The sequence below is a fragment of the Macadamia integrifolia genome, chromosome 9 (assembly GCF_013358625.1).
Source record: "Macadamia integrifolia cultivar HAES 741 chromosome 9, SCU_Mint_v3, whole genome shotgun sequence".
Taxonomy (NCBI): Eukaryota; Viridiplantae; Streptophyta; class Magnoliopsida; order Proteales; family Proteaceae; genus Macadamia; species Macadamia integrifolia.
Window position 1 is genome coordinate 29,573,072 of NC_056565.1, and position 23,648 is coordinate 29,596,719.

At 37.0% G+C, this 23,648-nt stretch overlaps 2 protein-coding genes across 5 annotated transcripts; one reads left to right on the forward strand and one right to left on the reverse strand.

Moving 5' to 3' along the window:
- Positions 1–2,664: 2,664 nt before the first annotated feature.
- On the forward strand, positions 2,665–6,805 carry LOC122088373. Of its 3 annotated transcripts, none has more exons than XM_042657625.1 (4): positions 2,665–2,951; positions 3,558–4,472; positions 6,168–6,340; positions 6,440–6,805. In XM_042657625.1, exons 2-4 carry the CDS (start codon positions 3,618–3,620, stop codon positions 6,564–6,566), a joined length of 1,155 nt encoding a protein of 384 aa, XP_042513559.1. In that variant the 5' UTR covers positions 2,665–2,951; positions 3,558–3,617; the 3' UTR covers positions 6,567–6,805. The 3 variants fall into 3 exon arrangements, with proteins under 3 accessions (XP_042513559.1, XP_042513560.1, XP_042513561.1); XM_042657626.1 differs by having other exon boundaries at positions 2,665–2,846; XM_042657627.1 differs by lacking the exon at positions 2,665–2,951 and adding an exon at positions 3,193–3,332.
- Positions 6,806–8,113: 1,308 nt separating this feature from the next.
- On the reverse strand, positions 8,114–19,871 carry LOC122088099 (nuclear transport factor 2-like). 2 transcript variants are annotated; one of them, XM_042657249.1, is made up of 10 exons: positions 19,719–19,870; positions 19,423–19,562; positions 19,189–19,323; positions 17,345–17,651; positions 16,688–16,950; positions 16,376–16,565; positions 9,905–10,026; positions 9,735–9,800; positions 9,363–9,441; positions 8,114–8,503 (listed from the first exon to the last, which is right to left on the reverse strand). In XM_042657249.1, the coding sequence occupies exons 2-10, from the start codon at positions 19,459–19,461 to the stop codon at positions 8,313–8,315; spliced, it is 1,392 nt and encodes a 463-aa protein (XP_042513183.1). In that variant the 5' UTR covers positions 19,462–19,562; positions 19,719–19,870; the 3' UTR covers positions 8,114–8,312. The 2 variants fall into 2 exon arrangements, with proteins under 2 accessions (XP_042513183.1, XP_042513184.1); XM_042657250.1 differs by lacking the exons at positions 8,114–8,503; positions 9,363–9,441 and adding an exon at positions 9,509–9,592 and having other exon boundaries at positions 19,719–19,871.
- Between the last annotated feature and the right edge of the window lie 3,777 nt (positions 19,872–23,648).

The window sequence follows — 23,648 nt, forward strand, 5'->3', positions numbered from 1 at the left end:
ATCAAATTCAGATTTTTGTCTATTCATTTACATCTCTACCTATCAGTTTGGCATAAGAAACGCCCAAACACAGCTAGGTGTGAAAAGACCTAACTGCCTATGCCACAATTAGGTATTTTCTTGCTCAATTGTGTGTAGACAATCCTACGGTAGGTAGGCAGAGTTTCCGTCCCCTTTAAATTAAAAAAAAAAAATTAAATAAATTTCCTTTTTATTAAAATTTGACTTTGTGTACAAAAAAATTTGACTTAATTGTATAGGGAAACTATAATTAAAAAAAAAAAATTAAAGCAAGGAGGAAACTTAATATCATTTTTCTTTTTGGGGTTGAGTGGAAAATATATTAAAAAGAAAAATGAAAAAAATATATAACAAACAAAGCCCAAACGGTTAATCAAGGATAGCACCTTAACTTAAGAAAGTCCTAAGAGCAGGGCTAGAAAAACCCCAACCATATTTTGGTGTGGTATTGTACTGAATTGGTTCATCTCGGAGAGCGTTTTGCCAATTATGCAGTTCTCGGCTACGGAATTGTTATGAAAGAAACAAAGTAAACAACAAACAGAGGATGCAACCAAAAAACAGGAGGAAGGAGAAATAAAATAAAAATTAAGGAGGAAGAAGGAAAGGTGGGAGGTCCCAGCAAGTAGACATCAGATGTCTATTCCTATTTGGACACTTTAATATCTTAATTGTATCTTACAAAGCAATTAGATATCGAGTAGGTCACTAACATTTAATTGATCATGTGGATCACACTAATGGGATTAAATCCTTAAAATCTCCCACTTTTAACCATATGACTAAATGATTATCTCATACATTTTTGTTAAAATATTTTGAAAAATAATTTATTGAATTTAAACGATCAAATATAATAATCTTAATCAAACCCATGTTTATAACAAGATATGTGTAGAACTTCAAGGTCAAGATTTTGGTCATTGGTCACAATCATAATTTTTGTTTTAAGGAGTAGGCACATTGTCCATATGCAACATCAATGGGGGGCACAAGACGGGGGCATCATATAGGAGGGGTAAGGATAATTTCAAAGGGAAAGAGAAATAGACACATTAGGCGTTAGTGCGGTTTATTCATCATGTGCTTTACCCTAAAATTTATTTCAATCAATTATAATAAGGGTCTTTTAAATTCTTTTTTAACTTTTACATATATATATATATATATATTATAGTAAATATCACATAGATTTTTTTTTTTTCTTTTGAGAAATACAAACTGACTGTATTAAGCACATACTAAACATGTATCATATCATTATCGCATATGTTTTATTACGTTAAATTTTTAAAGTATTATTATCATTTGACCCATTCAATTACCATATGTATTTTTTCCCGCATCATTATCGTTCCAAAAATTACTAACTATACTCAAAGGTAGGGGTGTCAACCAGTCAGACCAGGCCGGGCTTGACCACTTGAAAGCCTTGTACCGTGGAACAGGCCTAGCTAGTTTTGGGTGGTATGATACGGTTTATAATTGAGCTAGTCGATTTTGGGCTTTAATCAGGCTACCTTAAATGGGCTACAGATTTATTTAAGTTTAAACGAACTTTAAACGTATTTATCCTAAAATTCTTTTCTTAAGTAGATTTAAGGCTTCGAAATGTGTGATGCATATCCTTAATAAAGAAGAGAAATAGTATGAGATTGTGATTGTTCTAAAAAAAAGAAAAAAAGAGGAAGAAGAAGATTATGACCAACTTACAAAACAAAACTTAACTAAATGTCAAATCGTATTACAAAGCAAGGCGCTAGAAAAAGTAAGGGCAGACCTAAGATGACTATTAACGAAGTAGTACAAGAAGATATGCAACTTGCAGGGCTTGATCATAGTATGACTGCGAATAGAGTTTTGTGGAGAATAAGGACTCGTGTTGCTAACCCCCTAAAAGCGATGTTTCCATAATGCGTATCTATATTCTACGTTACCTTCTAAACTTATCCCCATATTTTTCTCTTTTTAACCTATCTTCTATGAATAATTTAGCTCAATTACTTTCTACTATTTATAGCATTTGATCCATATAGTCAACCCCATTCAGTTGGAATGAGGTTATGTTTGTTGTTGTTTGTTTTTGTTGTAATACAAAACAAAGGGTAAAAAAACTTAATTAGTTTCTTACTAGTAACAATGGTAAAATAAGAATTTTATGTAGTATTATAGTGGTTCGAACTATAACAAATTAATTCAAGCCAGTTGTATAAATATATCGATTAAGTCGGACACTTGATAGACTAACTACCTTCATCATGAATGTTCATGAACATCCGTTTAATAAATGAGTCAAGCTGATAAATTTATTAATTAAGCTGATCGAAATCGAACCATAAATATCATAAATATATCGAACTCGATTATCAGTGCAAGCTCGAAGTGACACCCCTACTCACGGGTATGTATCCGAATGCTTTTCGTGCCTCACACAACCCCCCGGAAGGAGAAGAGCACCAGCATTTTTACCAAAAAAAAAAAAAGCACCAGCACGTGTTCACCGTTTTTTTCGTCGTATTAAATAGACACGTGCTCTCTAACCTTTCCTTTGGGGCAAAATTTCTTGGAAATTGACAGAGAATGGGATGAGTTGTAACGTGAGCTGGCGGAGATGGAGATATTTTATTTTACTTCCTCCTGCTGTGGGAACTTTCTCCACGACAGAATGCTCAAACCAAAATCAGTGGAGAGAGAGAGAGAGAGAGGGTACTTCTTGTCCTTCTAGTGCTAGTGCTGGTTTCGTCTGCTGAAGTTCTCTCCACCGTTTGAATTTTGCTCTAATCAAATTCAAACTGGACACCTTTTCGTTAGACACTTACTTAAAGGTGAGTGCAGACTGCCTCTTCTCTTCAGGTTTCTGTGATACTTTTCTCTCTCTCTACACCCAATATTGGTTGAGCCTGCAATTGCCTCTTCTCTACCTAATAGTGGTGACTCTCTCTCTCTCTCTCTCTCTTCATTCACTTATAAAATCTTGTACAGGGATGAAGAATCATAATCTGATATGACCCTTCAGTTTCAAGAATGCTTTGCCAGTTCAAATAGGATTCTTAATAATTGGCCTTTTCCTGACTTTTCTAAATGCAAACACCTTGTCTTATGCATCGCTGCTTGGGTTTTTTTAATTATTTATTTATTGAAGCTTGGGTATTACTTTATGCTTAATTTAGAAAAAATTTGCAGAACTAGAACAAGAATCGCATGTATTTTTTTTTAATTTTAATGGAGAGTTGGGGAGGTTTTCCCGAAGATTTTGCTTGATGGGTTTTCGGAAAATCACATGCATCTTGTGATTGGTAGCTATATTGACGGTGAGCAGCAAGCAGGGTTGCTTCACATTAATCTCTCTCTCTCTCTCTCTCTCTCTCTCTCTCTCATAATGGAAGAACTCACTCTCTCTCTCTCTCTCTCATAATGGAAGAACTCAAATAGATTGAACTTTTATTTGCATAAATTTGCAGTCTACGTTTGAGTAGTTTGTTTTATAAGACTGAAAAAATATTTTTCTAATAGATTTTAGCCTTTCATGTCTACAGGAGCATTCTGCTTTCTGAATCGATAAAGTTCGACAAGGACAGCCACTAGAGCCATAAAAAATGCTGCTCAGAAGCTCCTCAACCCCTGTTTTTGGATCCCTGCTTTCCTCCTTCTCCGATTCTCCAAACAGGGATTTTGAGAACAGCTCCAGCAAAAACAACAAATACCCATCCAGCTCTGATCACAATCTCAAAAAGATCTCGTTTTCTCATGGTGGGCACTCTTATTTCAGCTCCTTCTCCTGCAACTCATCTCCAATCACTCCCTCTCTTGTGGGTTTCCCTGACTTCGACCCCGAATCCAGTAGTGCCGTTTCAAGAGGCGTCCGAAGGGCCCGATCGGAAGGCAACTTAGAAGCACTTGCTGCGGCCTCTCGCGATATCGAAGATTCCTATACTTCAAAGCCATTGACGAGACGTTCACGAAGACCAAGTATGTCGGTTTTGGAGACGATCCCAAGTTTCTCTGTTTACAATAAGAGAGACGGGTATGAAGAGGAACGAGAGAATGAAGAAGAAGAGGAAGAAGAATTGGGTGAGAGAGATGGGTTGTTGGGGAGGTCTCCCACAATCGGAGACTGTATCATGTCTGTGGGAAGTGGTGGATTCAGCTTTGCAAAGAACAAGAACAGTGGTTTGATTGTGGGGGAAGAGCTTAGCTCAGGTGTGGAAGAGGCAAAGGAGTCGAAGAGCCCACCTCTCTATCTTGCGAGAGGGATTGGAATTGGTCTTGGTGGTGGTGGTGGTGGTGCTGGTGGCTGCGGTGGTGGCGGGGGGAATGGTTTTAGTCTTGATGGATTCGGTGAGGGCGCTCGCCCAGAGGGATCCCAAATTGAGGAGTATTATAAGCGGATGGTTGACGAAAATCCTTGCAACCCTTTATTCCTAAGGAATTACGCTCAGTTTCTGTATCAGGTTAGATCTTTTTATTCATCTTCTCTGATCCTTTTCCCTGAATTTATGTTACTTGTTAACTATCATTTGCACTTGATGAAATAGTTCTGTTAAGAGTATTATAGAACCGATTATATATATTTATCATCTATAGCAACCAACCTCCAATATTTTGCATAGTGATCAATAACATAGTCTGTGTGATCTGAGCATCATTCAAGTCCTCTTAGTTAAGCCCTTTGCGGGACTGCCACTGAAGTATTGTTGGTTGGGTGGTTTCAATTTTCCAATTGAATGTTCTGCAGATTTTCGAGGAAATGGTCATTATGTTACAATTTACCACCACTTTTTTCATAGGAGCACTTCATAGTACATAGGTTCCTCTCCGAGTGGATTTTGTTTTTTTGTATCTCTGTATTTGACATTTCAATATGGTGGGTTGATTGGAGAAGATACAAGTTGACTGAAGATTCTATTATAGAACGTGTATTGCCTTGAATGATTTAAAAAGTTGGTTTTATGAAAACATGGTTAATGGTCAAAGAAGCCATAGATTACATGTTTGCTAATGGATTATACTGTATAACCTGCATCACCTGAAACCACATAGCCATTGAAAGGACTTCTTCTCACCATTTTGGAAGATGACCAGCGGTGGTTCTCCTTATGTTAGTGCTCAAGGTCCTTATGGTGCATAGACCTGTAATTCACAGGGGTGTCCATAGATTCTATTTGCCAGAAGTCTCTGGATCAACCTGTATAGATTTAATTCAAGAGGTGGCCTTAAGTTCAATGGATATTTGGTCATATTTTGTATGTGTGAGCCAAATACTATCTCACAAACCTCTTCATAACTCTTTGATCTCCATGCATCAGTTCTGGTGACATGTATCTTTCTTACAAAGAAGATTTACCATCCCCTAGTTGGACTAAAATACCTTCTTTTGTCATTCTCCTGCTATGAAAGCGTAAAACCTTGTTATCAGCTGGGGACACGTTAAGTTTGCAGTCTGACTATTCTTGATTAAATGAGGATGATTTCCCATTGTTGGCAACGAGAAAGAGGGGTTGGAACAGATTCCAAAAACTGACTCAATGACATATAATCTGCTGCGTGCTTTAACATTTCTGTAATGTTTAATTCAACAATTCATTGTGAAGTTTTAGGTAAGACAGAGGGGTTCATTGCCTCAGTTAAATCATATGGAGCTGCTTAGTGTTTCAAATTGAGTTATGCATCTCAATCCCAGTAAATGTCTGCAGGGCACATTTTAGAAGTAGGGAGACCATTATCATTCCTTCGACATTGAAGAAGGTGTCACTTATAGTTTCTTTTAAAAAAAATAAAAATTGAAGAGGGTGTTAGATCATTAGGCAATAAAATGCAAGCTTAATGCAGGCAGAGGAATATGAAAAATCCCCAGGGTTGTGTCAGGCTGAGTTGTCTCTCAACCCCATCAATTGTGTTTCCAGCACATGGTAGAAGCAAGGAAGGCATGATATTACCTTAAGCACAGAATAACCGTTGGGCTAACAAACTGAGGTGAAACTTGGTAGAAGCAAGTGAGGTTCAAACAAGCAGAGAGATAGACCAGTGTCTCTTCTCTTTCTTAAGTTCCTTGAGTAATGATTATAGAACTGAAGTTATTGAGACCTTGTCATTTGGTACACTTAAATTGATATTGGTTTCTGAAGTACTTTCTTGTTTTTCAACAGTCTAAAGGAGACCTGCAAGGAGCTGAGCAGTACTACTCCCGCGCCATATTAGTAGATCCAACAGATGGGGAAATTATGTCACAGTATGCTAAATTATTGTGGGAGCTCCACCATGACCGTGACAGAGCTACGAGCTACTTCGAACGTGCGGTTCAAGCTGCACCTGGAGATAGGTTAGTATTTTTTATATTCATCTCTCTATAACAAAGCACATCTTATAATGTAACTTGGTCTAAATTTTTAAAATGAAAACACACCATCTTTCTTGGCAGCCATGTCCTTGCAGCATATGCTAGCTTCTTGTGGGACACAGAGGATGAGGAAGAAGGCAGCCTGTCACAGGATCTTGCTGGTGCACCAGCTTACCACACTGGAGCATTGGCCTCTGCCAGTGCATGATTGTGTCATCCACTGATAGAGAGATGCTAAAGCTCTGTTAGTTAAAATTTCAATTTTGGAAATGTCAAAACCTTGCTTTCAGTAGCTATTGTAACTGTACTCAAATTTGGTTTAGTAAAAAGATAATCTTTTCCTGTATTTTAGGTTGTCTTAATTATGTGGAATAAGGCATGGCTAACTTTATATGTTATGTAATGAAAGGTGATATTTTAGAATAAAAGAAAGTATTATGTCTGCAATTCAAATTTGCAAATCAGTGGATACATTTTGGCATGGGAATTTATAATTTCGTATGGCTCAATTTGATTGTAAGGGAAATAAAGGGAAGGCATGTGAAATCAAATCAATATTAAAGTGGAAATTTTTGTAGTCCTTACTTTGCATGATTATGTAATTAATTTCAAAACATTTCAAATATGGTTACTAAATTTTATTTTATTTTGCAATAAAAAACAGAGTGTACATGATATTACTAAATATAGAGATTAGAGAGAGTTTTTAGGTAGTTTACACAACCATGATAATATAACTTTCATTTTCTTTTCACAACTGATCTCACCTCTCTTTACTTGCAACCAAACGATGCCTGGGGGTGCGTGGAAGGGGTTTTTTTTTTTTTTTTTTACCATTATCTACATCTTCCTGGCTTTAACCAATAATTTTTCAACAGAAAAGCTTATTTTATTTTATTTTATTTTATTTATTTATTTATTTATTTATTTTTCTGATTCAAGTTCAAGGGTTGTTGGCCAATGGCCATTACATAGTAAGACCCAAACGGGCACAGACTAATCAACAAGGGTCAAAACCACACTTCTTGGAAAACAAAGAAATTGATGCAAACCAATCAAGTGACCAACCCTCAGGTAGGTACTCCACTAAACACTACAAACTGCCACACTAAGGCCGGTTACAGCACAAGTGGCTACTTTCGAGTTGCAGAAAGCAAAGCATGAGGAGAAAATAGGCCATGGACCCCATCTTCCCCTCCAAATTACCTAGAAAACTTGAGCTGATGGATGGGTTCTTCATTATTTGAACCCATCTTCATTATTCATTCTATTATTTCCTAACTAAATTGTTCATACTGTCCTGCGGTTTTCAATTTTCATGGAATCCACAAAAACCCCTATGGACGGCTACTGGTGCGTCAGCCCCAGCCAGTTCTTCCTTGTTCCGGCAGATGCTTTTTTGTTTTTATTTAGGGTTTGAAGATAAGGTGTCTTAACTCCTCCTATGTTCTACATGTAGCTTCATCACTCTCCTCCCTTTGATCGCTCCTACACCACATGTCACCAGTACGGCCCATGCTACAAGATGTGTAACACACCCCGCGCTACAGAAGAGCTGGATCCTCCAAGGAGATGGATCTACTGAAAGCTCCTACAGCTTACATTTTCTACACATTCACACTCAATTTCTTAGTAGGGTACCTTGATAAAGTAATGTTTCCCTCATTCAATCTTTTTATGCTGAGAAAAGTAAACCAACCCAGAAAAATAAGGGAAAAAGGAGACACCACATTTAACTCAAGAGACCATGAAAGATGTCTAAACTTTCCCTGTTAAATTTCAACTAAAATTATTGAAGGAAAAAAATATGCCCACACTATAATGCTTGCTCCTGATACCTGACCTAATCAAAGTGAGACTCCACAAGAATATAAATATATATTTTTTCCTAAGCTATGATGGAAGATGTTATCAGCGAAAACTTCCCCTCCACTGGAAAATTAAAATGCTGGCTCTAATATAATTGGTGTGACCATTCCCCTCCGTCTAGTCTTGGACCCCGCTGATGGAAACCATTACCTCGAGGTCTGTTGTCATAGTCCCTCTCAGCACCATCTTGGCCATTTCCCCTCCCAAGATTCCGACCACCAAAACGTCCCCTCAGGGCCTCTGTCTGATAGCTGCTCCTCCCTCTTCCCCTTCCTCCTGCTCAAAATAATTCAGATGCCAGTAGAATGTTACAACAATGCCAGATGAATGAAATAAGATGTTCTGAAACCAATCTGCACCAAGACCTTAGAGAGGTTCCATAGAATAGCACTAAAGTACCTCACTTCAAAACTAATCCCACTTCGGTCATAACTGAACATAAGCTCAAGTATCTCTGAGGGTAAAATCTGAGATATGGTCAATGTATATCTAGGAAGCAATTATCACTCCAAGGCAACTAATAATTCTGAGTACTGGGGAAAAGAATTGAGAGGTGACTAGAGGGTACTCATCGACTGTAGGTCATGGAAAAGAGTGCACGGCAACCACATACTCAAGTGCATAGCTAAAATGGCCAGGAATTTGAAGTCTCATAGCTCCAACACCTCCCCCCCACCCCCACACCCCCCCCCCCCCAAAAAAAAAGGGGGTGGGGTGGGGGCGACTGTTGGATACTACTACTCCATCCCAGAATTCTTATAATGTGAATGCAAGAAAGCACAATTCCCTAGGCAGAACCAATGGGCGCCTAACAGTGTTTAGGGTGGCACATATTTGTAAGTCCCAGCTGAAAACACATAATGAGATCAAAAGAACTTCAAAGGATTACGCCATGGATGTGATTACTTAAAAGAGAGAGAGAGAGAGAGAGAGAGAGAGAGAGAGAGAAAGGGGATAAAAATAAAAATAAAAAAACAGAGGTGATGTTGGGGATGCTTATGGCTTGCATAACCCAGACTTGATATAACACATCAGCAGGAATCAGGTGACTAAGCAGTAAGGATGAAGGTTTCATCATTCCACAATCATCATGACTTTATATAATGTAAAATAGAGGTAGCATTGTGAAACATACTTCCTCGAGATGTGCTGTTGCTGTTTATTCTCCGCTCCTCAATGTGTACTTGCCTCCCACCAAGCTGTATTGGAGATGCCTACAAAGAAACCAGAGCCAAATAAGCCTGATATTAGGTACAAAATCCACCCATGAAATATAAAACTAGGAGATGTAAGTAGTTAACTCCAGAATAAATTATTACCATCAATAAGACAGATTCCTTGCACTTGGCAAAGCCAGAAAGCAAACTAAAAACTCAACTCAACCAATGTATAAACAATAAATCAAAAAACTGTAGCCAAGACAGAACTAAATTGGTATCATCAGAAAAATAAAATCTTTTCAATTGGAAACTGATCAGTAACAGCTTCCATAGGAAAACTTTCTAACCTGAATTGCATTTTGAACACCATAGGCATCTTCAAATTCAACAAATGCATAGCAAATACCAAATTCCTGCATGTCAATGTGAATGCATTTGCACATGGATAGACATCAGTTCCATTTCATTCAAGGTGCAAATGAATGAATTCAATGGAAGATCAGCAAAGAGAATGGACCTTGCGATGTCTGACAGCCACACCTTCAGGCTTGATTCTACCAAAGTTCTTAAACTCCTGCTCAATGTCAGAAGCAGCAATTGTAGTGGGCAAGTTCTTCACATAGACGGATCTCACTTCGCCTGAAAATTCACAAATTAATCACTAGTAATAAAAATAATGTGTTTTTTTCATCTAGTTTTTTTGTGTAGACAAACAGGGGAAAACAATATGAACTTATAATGGCAACTGCAACAAGCCAGACTTGACGTTTAGAAGAATTTAATTAATGCTTTGACAAGACACCAACTCGCCAAGAGTTCAAGACTTCTCAACAAATTTGTTAATGATATTGTGAATATAAACACTCAACAAATCCCTGGAAATAGTACCTAGAAATAAACATACAAAGAAAATTTGCAACAATTCATATTTTTCCAATGAAGAAATGAAGATTCCAAAATATACAAAGAAAAGAAAGTGCAGCTCTAGTTATCTCCAAGGAAAAACATTAAGATGTTGGCAAACAATATAAAAGACTTGTGCTGTTCCAAAATTGAAGTGGTTGAAAATTTTACCAAAAAAGATGGAAACATAGACCTTACTGTAACACTGAAAATAGAAACTATGAAAACATCAGGTTGCCATCAATGAGCTGTTAACCAAGGGTGTTAATCAGATCAGTTTCAATTTTGGCTCAGAGTGTGCACGGTAGAAACTAAAACCAAACCGTTTATTAAAATGGCTTTGATTAAATGATTATTATCACTTTTGATTTGATGCCAGTTAGAATTTAACATTTTTGGGCCCAATTGTGAACAAACGTAATTTTGAAGCCCAATAAAGAAATTTGATGTTACTGGGCTTGAACCACGACATCGAGACCCAAATTGTGACTTAACAAATTAAAACAATTTAAAATAATTTACATGGTGTAAATCCACTACAAAACACTGGAGATCATATACAGAATGCCATGACTAACACTTTTTTCCCTCCATATCGTATGTATAATTGGTTCAATAGCATAGCGGTTCTAATCGGTTCAACACCGACAGTTTAAACATTTCACTTTAAAAAATAAAAACTGAAAAACCGTTTAATAAATGATTTCACTTCTTAAAACCAAAACCAAACCATTTAATAAACAATTTATCGGTTCTGGTTTAAATGGTTTGCTTCAGTTTCAGTTTGCAATACAAACCCTTAGGGCCTGTTTGTTTGTCAGGAAAAAAGGGGTCAGAAAGGAAAATGGGTGTGTCCCATGTGTATTGGAGGTTAAGAGGACAGAAAAGGAAAGTAAAGGGAAGGATGGGAAAAATGGGTATGTGGACCCCACATTCAATGAAATAATTACTTCTTCTTCAATGAAACAGGAGAGAAAATAAGAGAAAAATGACATTAAAAACCTACTGGTATTCCCACTGCCCACGACTTTTGGCTGCTGCAATAACAGCTTGACATACCGCCCATTCCTTTGCCATTGTCTCCATCAAAAAAAGGCGTATCCGGTTCATGAGGCTCCCACATGTGCGGGGTCTAGTGGGCGAGAACTACGCAACTTTACTGTCGTCTCCATAACCCCCTAGGAAATAAGCACTTAAAAACCATCCTGCCAAACCATTTGAACCATCTGTTCGTTTTTTATTTTGAGCAAATATTAAGAAACACATATGTATTTGGGATTAGACTGGCAAATTGTTCAAAAAAGTCAATGGTAACTGCCTGTCATAGTCGAATCATTAACCAGAACCTCCTATAATATTTGTATAAAAAAAACCTGAACACCAGTCCAGAATTTTCCGTATCTGTTAAGAATGAATAGTAATTTCGACAATAGAAGAACGAGAGAGATAGCATAGTGGAAGAGAGGAGAGAGCTGGTCCATATGTATCCTGATTTTCAGAACTAATTGCATCAAGAACGAACAAAGGAATAACGAGACATATAGCATAGCAGAAGAGAGAAAGCTGGTCCATATGTAAACAGGACAACCAGGAGAAGCCCCGTTCTTTCTTGAAATTGCCACTGCAACACCCTTTTACAGACAGCACTCCGCAACTGTCACCCTATAGAGAGAAGGAATGTTTCCACCTATAGCATAGCGATTTCCCTTTTTCCCACAAAGTCCCACGCTTTTTGGTGGGACTTTGGAGAGGGGTGGGTGGGAGAAATACCTTCCCACATAAGCCGACAATCCTCTTTAATTTAAGGATGGTTGTTCCTTCCTATTTCCCAACCCATTAACCAAACAACAACCCTTTCTGGTATTTTATGGGAAAGTGCATCATTCTCCCACCCTTTTTTACCTTTTCCACTTTTATCCATCAAACAAACAGGGCCTTACTGTAAACAGTCAAATACAAAGCAGATATAGGATAATCCATATTTTTATCTATTTTAAGTATTCGGAGTGGAATTGCTTTTGGAAATTCCGGGTTGATTTTTTGTTCCTGCAGAACTAACCAGTCCAAAAAGTGCTAGGGTATTAAAAAAAAAAAAAAAAAAAAAAAACCAAATCAAAAACTCCCTCCTTCCTCCTCCATTGGATCCACCACTGTCGTAGTTCCACCATCACCATATCCTCCACCACCACCGTCTCCTGATGTAAGGTTGGGTCACAAATAACCTAAACCCAGGTAGGATCCCTTAACAACTCAACAAATCATATTCAAGTACTGAATGAGTACATCAAACTATTGAATGATGGAAACTAGGGTTAAAAGTAAGAACTCAAGAACCACATTCAGAGGCTTTGGTTGGCCATCAAACCTCCACTGAACATCCTTGCTAGGATACTGATTTGATCCTCCAAAGATGGCATACAAATGTGCAAGGAAAAGGGAGATCGATCTCAGTTGGGGTTTCAGCAAACCCTCTTCAAAAAACAGAATCGTAAGGCTCAGTTTTAGGTCCTTTTGATCAGCAGTTTCAGAAATAGTGTCACAGCTATTTTCTACCAGTAAAACAATGTTCTCAGCAGCAGAATATCCTTCGAATGAATCCGACATGCATCAGATTTCAGAAAAAAAAAACTCACTAAGAAATTGATAGGATTATAAGAAAAGAAAGAAGAAGAAAAGGATAGGTTGGATTGAGTCTCACTATTCCCTAGGCATCTCTCCTAGTGGAATGCATCTTGCAGTTTTCATGGTTTCAAAACGAAAACTCATATTTATTCAACTCATTGGCTATTCTGTTCAGCCCCCCATGCTCTTTGATTATAATAAAACCCAATTACAACCTAAGACAACTTCTAGAAATAAAATCTCCCTCTAATCGGGTACAAGATAAAACCCAAATAAAATAAGAAACTAATCCTAGATAGCTTCTAATTCTGATTACATAAAAATAAACTTATTAACTAACAAAACCCCCTAAATAAGTAACAAATCTTTCCTAAATCTAGGACTAATGAAACTGTCAAATCCTCCTCCACACATTGATAATTAATCTTCAAAGTTATCTCCATCCATCTAGCATAGACCCACACGAAATATGAAACCAATCTCCCTAGAAAATAGCCTATGCAAGCTGTCCATACGCAAGTCCATATCAGGCTTCTCAAGTCCTTCTACCGCATGCTATTTCTTCCCCAAAAAGATCTTACAGAGCTGGACGAAATCTCGAAATTATCTTCTCCTTAAACCAACATGTCAAGGACTAAATAGTAAATAAGTATGGAAGATAATTCTTTCTTTAACAATGGTTGATATCCCCAAATAAACCTGCTGGTAGATCCATGTTATGTTTTTATCTATGGTGAGCGTGCTTATCCAGCCACCATCGCTCGCTTCTCCCCAAATGGCAAGTGGATCGTTTCTACCGATGTTTCTAGGACCATAAAATCTGGGGGGGAGCATAATGATCGCATTGATGAGATAAATTACCTACAAGAGCTTATTTTATTACAAATAAGCTTTGGTTAGGTTATGTATGTGTAGGGCCTTTGATTCAATGTATTTTCAAGGTAATGGGAAACTTTAATGGGCCTATAATATGGGTAGAGGCTAGACCTACAGGATTAGCACTTGTCTTTATTTATTTATTTATTTTAACTGTTATCAAGTGTTTTAGTTAGGTTGGATTAGGACTCTATAAGTCCAGTCCTGTTTTGAGTTAGTTTCCTTCATTATTTTAGTTCCATAGTCAGTTTATGTTACCTTATAAGTTAAAGATTAGTTTAGGCCTTTCCTTTTTAGCGTTTCACTTTCAAATCTGACTTGACTTTTGAGGTGTTTTAATTGAAGAAGGAATCCGTCCAATACTCCAATATCAGCATCCAACCGATGGATTAATCTGAGATTAGACTATGTTATTCTCCTCTATTGGATCTACCTATGACTTGATGATCTGCTACTATAATAAATCTCAAATTTGGATTACGGGTTTCATATTTTTACTGTTTTGATTATTCCTTCGAATCTGACCATTGAAATGTTTCTGCATAAAATCTGACCTTCATCAGAAAGGTTGACTTTTTCAAGTCCGATTTGACTCTTGAGGTGCTTTAATTGAACAAGGAATCTGTCTAATACTCCTATATCAGCATCCAACCGATGGATTAATCTGAGATTAGACTATGTTATACCTGGACTTTATCCAGATCAGACTTGATGATCTGCTGCTATAATAAATCTCAAATTTGGATTATGGGTTTAATATTTTTAGTATTTTGATTATTCCTCAATTCTGACCATTGAAATGTTGCTGCATAAAATCTAACCTTCATCAGAAAGGTTGACTTTGACGCTACTGTTGACCTAAATTCTGTTTTACTTTACTTGTGATCCTATTATAGGGGTGTATACTTCTGAATCTAGGGTTCATCCTACCTACCTCCACCACACGTACTCAAGAATGAATTTAGGGCTCTTTCCGGTTCGATCGATGATTTTCCATGGTTGCCTAATGGCTAGAGGATCATACTTCAGATGGCAACAAGTGCAATGACGTATAAGAAGAAAAAGGAAAGAGAATCCTTCTCAGGTCTCCGGCTTGAATGCCTCCGCTTGCTGGGTTGAATCAGCTCTTTCAAACCCTTGTTGAAATAGCAGCACATCTAGGTGTAGAAAATCTGTTATGTATGCAAGTTCATGGCCTTGCATGGGGTTGGCATATGTAGGGAGTTATCTTGGTGTAGTTAATATTTACTTATTTAAGTAGTTATATATGGACATTGTATAAGAAGTTGGGTGGTAGTGAGGTACGTGGGGGAGGAGTTGTAAAGAGTTATGTGGGTAACTTACACGCAATTATGATAACTAAATGCAAGCCTATAAAATAGGCATAATACCAAGTGCACAAAGGCTTCCCGCACTTAAAAAGGGTTTTAGGAGGGTATATAGGTAGACAGCCTTACACCCTTTACGAAGAGGCTGGTTCCCAGGACTCGAACCCGCACCACTACGCAGGCGGGAAGAACCCTTAATCTCCTAGATTTTCTCTTCCCATTTAATCTCCTAGATTTTCTCTATCTTACTTACCTTGTCAAGATAGCTAAGAGGGGATCTCCCGTGCACGAACCAACTCATGCTTTCATGTGGGCTTCATAGTCACTCCTATCGCATTTTATCCGGTTCTATTAGAAGCAATTGTAGATTCGAAAGTAGATCTTTTTCCTTTTCCCAAAGATTTCCTATCAATTATAGCATCATTATAAAATTGGACAATTGAGTGACATCGATATTTCTGGTTGTTGGTTTGGTATAACTAACAAAAGCTTCATTGGAGGCTAAATCAATTCCATCTCCTGAAATATTTGATTGCATGCAATGTGGAGTCAAGTTCTGAGGAATTGGAGCTCTTCACTTGGTTGCGGCGAAATGTGTCAGTACTAACCCTCATTACCTCAGCAGCCTTGTCTCTGCCTACGCAAACTCATAATCCCTGTTCATAGAAGAGCAAGCTCACTCCGCAATTATCAAGCTCAGCTTAGATTCTAACTTTGTCATCAACAGTGCCCTCATAAATATGTATGGTAAATGCGACAGCATTTCGTTGGCACAACAGATGTTCGAAATGCTTGAGAGAGATGTCAACTCTTAGAAGGAGGGTTGGAAGAGTAGGGAAAGAGGGAGGTCTGGTTTAGGGATTTGACAGGAGAGAAGTGTAGAAACAATTTCATGTTACCAAACACTATTCTACCTCACAAAAAATCACCTCTAGCTTAGAATCTGTCTTTGAAAACAGGAACGTACCAAATGGGACCATAGTTTCTACATAATATTATCTAAGATCTTCAAATTAAACAAATTGGATACACCTCAAACCCTATTATAAGTTTACAGTACAGATAAGGGAAGGTTATATGTTAACACACGCTCCATCCAGCACATAGTTCCTAAAACAACTGAATAAACAATAACAATACAGTCATATCCTCTGCAGTTCAACAAGGAGTTTCTCAATGACATTTTATACAATAAAAAAATAATAATAATGTCCCATAACAAAGAATAAAATTAATGGAGCAGAAGCCGGGAAGCTAACCTTCTTCTTCTGTAGCTGTCACTTCACTGGTTACTGCAACAGACTTTTCAGGAACATTTGTTGATGAAGGATAGGACTGTGAATAATTAGGCCGTCCTGCAGAATTCCTTTCTACAGTAGGTGTCTTGCCCTTGTTTAAAGATGGCTGAGGAGCCACTGATGACACAGATTGCCCTTTTGCAACCCGTAACTTAGAAGTACAAATAAAACATTAGAAGGACAGAATAATAATGTCAGTATTTTCAAATACACAAGCGCGCGCACACACACACATCTTGCAACAGGAAGAGAAATTAGCAGACTGGAGCATACGATAGAGGCATAAGTCTTCTTCGGAGGCTCCCAAACAGGTTCCTCAACTGGGGCAGGAGCATCTCGGACCGAGTTCATTGCACTTTGAAATGAAGCTGTCATCTCTTCCACTGCAGTTTCATCCACTATGTTTTCTGCCTCAGAGACTTTCTTCTGCTGATCTTCTGGAGGACTGTAATTGTCAACTCGATCACTTTCTTCCAAATGACCTGATGGTATGAAATTTGCAGCCTGAACTTCTTCCCCAAGCACATAGTCTGAAGCTGCCAATACCATTGTCATTTTTTTAATACAATCACAATTTCAAACTATACTTCAGTAACAGTACAGTAAACTAACCTGATCCTCCAGCTTTTAATGGAATTTTTACTAGTTAATTTCTTAGTTTAAATTTTGAAATTTGATTAGTTGCAACAATCAGATTCCACTGCAATATATGACCATTCTTTCAATAGAATGGCAGAGTAACAGACCTTATAGCCACTCCTTCAAATAAGGCATACTCTCGTGCGTGAATAAATCCAAATGGTAGCACTTATTTGATGAATGATCATCATCATCTAAGCCTAGTCCCAAATTTTTGGTTCCAACACATGATCTTATAATTATATTTATTGTTATATATACTAGTGATTAATCCTATGAAATTCGAAATACCTGGCTCCAGAATAGGACTAGATTTATTTGGTTTAGAATCAAAATTGTTTTGAACGAGCATAGCTTCCGGGTGCTGGTGAATCTGTTCCTCATCAAGGAAGAGAAAGATATCATTGAGAACAAAGAATCCTTTCTCCTGGGGAGCAAGGAAAAATGTCTGCACAAATTTCCTCCCACCACTGAAATCCTTGGTTCGTATACAACCTGAAACCTTAACAAGAACTCCTCCCTCCCACGAGTTCAGAGAATGTACTGTTTTGACCTCAATTTCCGTAAAATTGAGTGACATTATAAGCTTATGAATTTCCTGTAAGGAGAGAATGGCAGGACACTGTTAGTTGCATAAAAGGTACAAAAAAGATGAGCAAACTACAGTTGAATGGCATGCTGGAGAACAGTGTGATTTTTGGAAAAATTTATAAGTGAAAATATGTAAAAAATATCAAAGCAAAAGTAATTTAAACGCAGAAAAAACCAGGTTTTTAGACACAGCACCTCCAGTGACTTGAAACCAGAAAAAATTAGGGAGGGGGTGGAGTGGAGGCACACAAGGAAAGTATAAGACAACAGAAAAATGTAAAGAAGGTTAGCTAGCTGAGATCACTACTTCCTTCATGGTTCCAAGCTGTGCAAAATTGTAGAAGGCATTCAGAACTCAGCCCAGTCTACCACACACTATTGCAGTGTGAACTCTCACTTGTGAAAAAAGAAGAAACAGTTTCATGCAAATCCCCCAACCATCTGCTCATTGCCCCAGAGCAACACAAGTATTTTTACATAAATTGTTGGACAGATAAAGTTCATGCAGCTGAGAGCTTGAAAGAATTGAAGCTTACAGGTTTGGGCCTAAATTCATAGCCTTTCATTTTCCTCAATCAACTTGTGTACAGTGTACACAAGCTTATGTTCTCGTCGGTTCAAGTTGTTCTCTGATGTTTTAAATTTCCTTTCTGTTAAACTATCACTCATGCCATCTCCAACTTCAATTTTTTATCATTTGCTTCATTCTTCATGTTTTATCCCAAGTAAAGCAGAGCAACCAAATTACAAAATTAAAAGCCAAATGTTTATAAGGATAATGACTGTAATCATTGAGAAGAAAGAAACTCTAGAGATGTAAATGCTACAATGCACTATCTGAATTCCCCTAAAAAACAACAAACCATGAATGGAAATTTAAAACAGTCCAAATTTCTATCAGGACCCAATCCGTTTACCAATTATGCCTGATTCACAAAAGCACTCCCCTCCAAGAAAATGGAAAGTTAACCCGAAGAGCCAAAAAGAGAAGAAGATCCCAAAGAAGGCGGGAGAGGGTAGAATGAGGAACACATAGAATCTTGAAATTGAACGAAAACAAGGTCTGAACAGGCAGATATCAATATTTACCCAAAAAAAACTGGCAGATATGATTGAGGTAACAAAAACCATGATAAATTTCCACTAAAATCATTATAGAAAGTCAATTACCAACTAGTCTGAAATTCTAATGAAACATATGGGAGAACGCGATAGAGAATATCACTATGATATTTCCAGATAAAACTACAGCAGCAGAATAATAAAGGGACTTTTTCAATGTAAATCACCACGGAGAGAATCAAACACCCATATACGTCCATGTGAAACCAGCTTACAAACCACAAAATCCAACTGCCATGCATCAGCATTAAAAAATTATATAGAATGTATTCAAGCAGATATTGCAGTTTTCCAATAAACCCAAGAACTGAATCCCACTTTTGATAATTCACTTATCCATGCTTTTCAAATGCTTAAAATATTACAAAAAATCAAAACTTTTTAAACGTAGACAAAAAGACCCAAAAAGTAACAAAAATTACCAGCATTGATGTTGCCAACTCGCTAGTATTCCCATCAACACGAAGTATTGAACTAGCATCCGTATAGAACTGATAAGCAACATTCGGCGATTGTTTAAGAAGTTGATAGTACTGCCCAACGAAGTAAGAACCAACCTGAAACACCAAAGGGAGAAAAAGTAAACACAAAAAACTAGTAGAGAAGCAAAAAAGGGAGGAAAAAAAAAATGATCCAACCAAATTTCGTGGGTTGACCTGAACAGCACTAACAGGGGTGTGAAGCAGAGTCGCCATTGTTTCTCTCTACAGAAACATGTAGCGAAAAAAATTCTTGAAACCCTAGCACCTCAATAAGGCTCCAAGCAAAACCCTCGATCTACAATGCTTCGGATGATCTGGAAAACCAAAAACTACCAGATTTTTACGACCCATAAAAAAAGAAAAAAAATTCTTTCATTTCTCTTTAATAGCAGTTTCTCTGTATTATTCATTTCTATATATAATCAAGAGAATATGAGAAGGAGCTAGAGACGAATTGAGAGAGAACTTGCATAGAAATCTAGAGAGAGAGAGAGAGGGAACTCAGCCTCTCTGTATAAGATCAGATTTGAGAAAATCTTTAATTTCTCCTTTGAGACTCAAATGCAGTCTTCTCCACTGGTTTTTCTTTTAGGTTGTTTCGGATTCCCTTGTGCTATATCGCCGCATTCGCCTAAAACCGGGCGTAACTTAATAAGAAACACCGCCCCTCATGCACCGCTTGTTGCTATATTGCACTGGGATGTTTCTTGATTTCCAGCCGTTAGATTTTTAGTGTTGTGTGGATCTAGAGATCGCCATACTATGTAGGATTGTCAATCGGTCGGTTCGATTTGGTTTTGATCGGATTGAATCAGTTTTAACGCAGTTGTGAAAATCGGAATCAAACCAATAAAAAAGTTATGATTTCGAATTAAGTTCGTTTTACCATACAAATTTATTATGCAAAAAAAATAAAAATAAAATGAAGGTTTTAAGAGTTTCGGGAAGATTTTGGTTTCCTAACGGTTTGCTTTGGTTTTAATCATCGTTTTGAACAGATTTTGATTTGGTTTTGAGTGGATTCTGATTTGATTTTAGGATCGTAAAATCTCAAATTAAAAACCGATTTAAATAAGATTTCGGTATGATTCAGTCTAGGTTATTTTGGTTGGTTGATTTACTGTTCAGGCTAAGTTTATGTTTTGACACCCCTAACCCTAGCCATATGCAACGAAACATGTGAAAGGAAAAAGATGTGAGAAGTAATGTCTGCCGTTGGATGCAACAAGGATTAATAACTTTGACCTAGAAGTAGTATTAAGTAGGGATTATGATGATATTAGTTGGACCGGTCCTGTTCTCTAGCCACAAGCAAACCGGTTGGTTTGATCTAGGATCCTGCAGAAAGTTGAACGTAAGTTTAGACCGGATGGTTCGGGCCGACCACAAGATCCAATGGTCTGGAAAAAGAAAAACCTAGAGTTATAGGAACGGCGAAAGATAGCATTGCTTTTTATGGCAAAGTAACGGTAAACGTAGGGTAGCAAGGTTAAGGGACACGTGGTTTCCATCCTGAATTAAGTTGAGCAATTTAGGAATGAGGGGAATGCTTTGGATTTCATCCCAAAGGTTCATAATGATATGATTGGATTGGATTGGAAAAGAAAGGAATAAGAAGGAAAGCGAAGGTGTAGCTTTTTAGCAATCAACAGATTTAGGTTTTATGAGGAAAATATATTGTTTGAATAATAGAATAAATTAATTAAAAAATAATGCATTAAACAAAGAATAACAGACTGGATACCAGTCTAGGAATGTTAAATGGTCGATTTGGTTCAGTTTTGGTCTAGAAATGAGGAAGACGAAGATTAATCCATCAAGGAACTTCGGTATTTTATTGGTTTTTTGATTTATTTTGATTTTTTAACATCAAGATAATATTGTTTTAGATTGGTTTAATCTTTAGTTTAAATCACGATGAAATCTAACATTCATAACTTGTAGCAAGGAAAGATTTGACGAAAAAACTTTAAATTTGTAATCAAATCTTGGTTTTTCATTGTAAAGAAAACATAATTAATATTGAAACCAATGGACAACTAATTATTAATAAGTTAACTAATATTGAAATCATAAATGAACCCTATTATTAAACTTAACTATCCTTTTTTTTTTTTTTTCAGCCCTTGGGCCTGACCATTCCCCCAAGTTAAGCCAACCCCACAATTATTGAATCGGGTCATTAGCGGGATTAACTGGAAAGTCAAATCAATTGAAAGAATCTTCAAACTAAAGGGGAGATGATTGATATCTATAAAAGTACGTGGGAGGAACTTGATATTAGGCCATAGTCCAAGGGAGGGAAATGTAATTTCTTCTTTTAAAATCTTTGGCAATATGAGAGACGCTCGGCAAGAATAATCCACTTGGTGAGAGATACCTAAATTGGGATTAAGTTCCTTATCCAACATAGCACACTATCGCCCCCTATGTCTATCTCTATGTATGTTATGCAGTCTAACAACAACGTTCTTTCTCCTAAATTGTAATAATTACGAAAGGATCATTTGTATGCTTGAAATTATTGAACCATGACTAAAGCTACAAGAAAGGAAAAAAGGTTTAGCTTTTGTAAAGATTAATGTAATAAACTTTCATGCAAATAACAGGTTATGATAGACAATTTTTTTCCTTTGGTAATAAAGAAGATTGAGGCCTTTGTCTTTTTTGTCTTTAAGGTTAATAAAAGGTGAAAGGGTTCTTGCTATGCACCTTATCTTGCTTTGGAAGCTTTTTCAAAAAGGAGGGGGAGGGGGGACAAAACAACTCAATCAGCCTTGTTTAACCACACATGCTTGCACATACATAAAGAAATCAATTAATCATAAAATTTTATTCAAAATAGTTACCCAAGAGCCATAAGTTTGGATACCCTCAAAACCTAACGCTTTGGCATCTCCTAGTATCTCAAAACATTCAATAAAACTTGGGACTTCTGTAATCGTTCTAAAGAATCCCTTTATCACATTTTTATCAATTGTGATTTCGCTTCATACATTTGGGGTGCAAGACCTTTGAATCTTTGTTACGCAGAATTCGTGCATCCTCGCTTGTGCAAATGGTGAAGTATTTCTTATTTTCAAAATCATTATCTTTAAATGAAATTAAATGATATTTGTTTTCACTATTTATTTCATTTGAAAACATTGGAATCTAATCATTGCTTCAAATGTTATCCCTGATCCTGTCTATGTTGTTCATATTATTATGAAGATCCATCTATCTACTTTTTTATTCCTTGATGATCACTAATTCTATCATTTATCTAGATCTTGTTCCTTGACCATTAAAGTTGTTGCTGCTTTCTCATAGATAATTTAGAAAGATTTTGCTCCTCTAGTTCTAGGTCTCTTATTAAATGATGAAAATTCATGTAAAAACTAGACATCCATCCCAAGATCAATGTTTTTTGTTTAAAAAACACAAAAAAAAAAATGAAGAAAACTTACACAGATTCATACAAGACGCAGAGATATAATGAGGTTCACACACTGATGTGGTGTGCTACATCCTCAGGTGAAAAAGAAGATGATTCACTATGTTGGAAGAAAAGTTACAATGGATATTTCTCTCAAGAACACCCATATCGAGACAAGAAAACTCTCCCAGAAACCCTAAAACGAAAAAACCCCAATTCTCACAATACTTGCTCAACAAGACGATAGTACATATGCATACTCCTCCAAGTTGGGTCGATCCATCGAGTCATGGTTGGTCGGGTCGTAAACATGTGTGGAAGGAAAAATCTCAAGAAAAAAAAAATCTCATTCCGATCGCCACCAAAATATGTCGAAACGGGACAATCTTCGAAACGGGTCAAGAATTTGAGACAAACATAACAAATTTTTTTTTTTTTTTTGACATTTTTGCATAATGCCCTCCCTCTCAAAGATCGTATGTCCAAGTGGTTCAATTTTGAGCTTAATTTTGCTTTTTGTAATCACACTAGTTAGAACTTATGGCATTTATTTTTTCTCTTGTGAATTCTCTAAAAGAAATTGGATTGGAGGCCTTTGGGGTTCTTTAGCATCATAGCTATTTCCTTATATTTTCTTTAGGTTCATAGGTTATAGAAATGTTAGACCTAATCTTTTCTTGGCTCTACACAATATATTTTGTTGGCTCTCTTATCTTCAACTGTCACTATTGCAGTGTCCTCAGTGGTCATTTTCTTCTACTCAAACTGATGAATTCTGCAATGGATTAGACATCGCAGCCCTGCCTTGGTAGCTTTGATGCCTCTACTAATGAGGCTGGCTGGGCTTCTTGTACATCATTTTTATCTTCGTTGGCCTAGATTATGATATGACTGGGATTGAGATTGAAGCAGACCCTATAGTCCTTGCTTGTAAATTTCAATTCAAATAGAATCCGTGTAGTAAAAAAAAAGTTTGAAAATT

What these genes read in the sequence shown, in the direction of transcription:
- LOC122088373 (XM_042657625.1), top strand. Translation starts at nt 3,618, where the DNA reads ATGCTGCTCAGAAGCTCCTCAACCCCTGTTTTTGGATCCCTGCTTTCC. An exon ending in ACGCTCAGTTTCTGTATCAG is followed by an intron (nt 4,473 to 6,167) that starts GTTAGATCTTTT and finishes GTTTTTCAACAG; the next exon opens with TCTAAAGGAGACCTGCAAGG. An exon ending in CAAGCTGCACCTGGAGATAG is followed by an intron (nt 6,341 to 6,439) that starts GTTAGTATTTTT and finishes CTTTCTTGGCAG; the next exon opens with CCATGTCCTTGCAGCATATG.
- LOC122088099 (XM_042657249.1), bottom strand. Translation starts at nt 19,461, where the DNA reads ATGGCGACTCTGCTTCACACCCCTGTTAGTGCTGTTCAG. An exon ending in TGGCTGTCAGACATCGCAAG is followed by an intron (nt 9,801 to 9,904) that starts GTCCATTCTCTT and finishes ATTGACATGCAG; the next exon opens with GAATTTGGTATTTGCTATGC. An exon ending in GTGTTCAAAATGCAATTCAG is followed by an intron (nt 9,442 to 9,734) that starts GTTAGAAAGTTT and finishes GTTTCTTTGTAG; the next exon opens with GCATCTCCAATACAGCTTGG.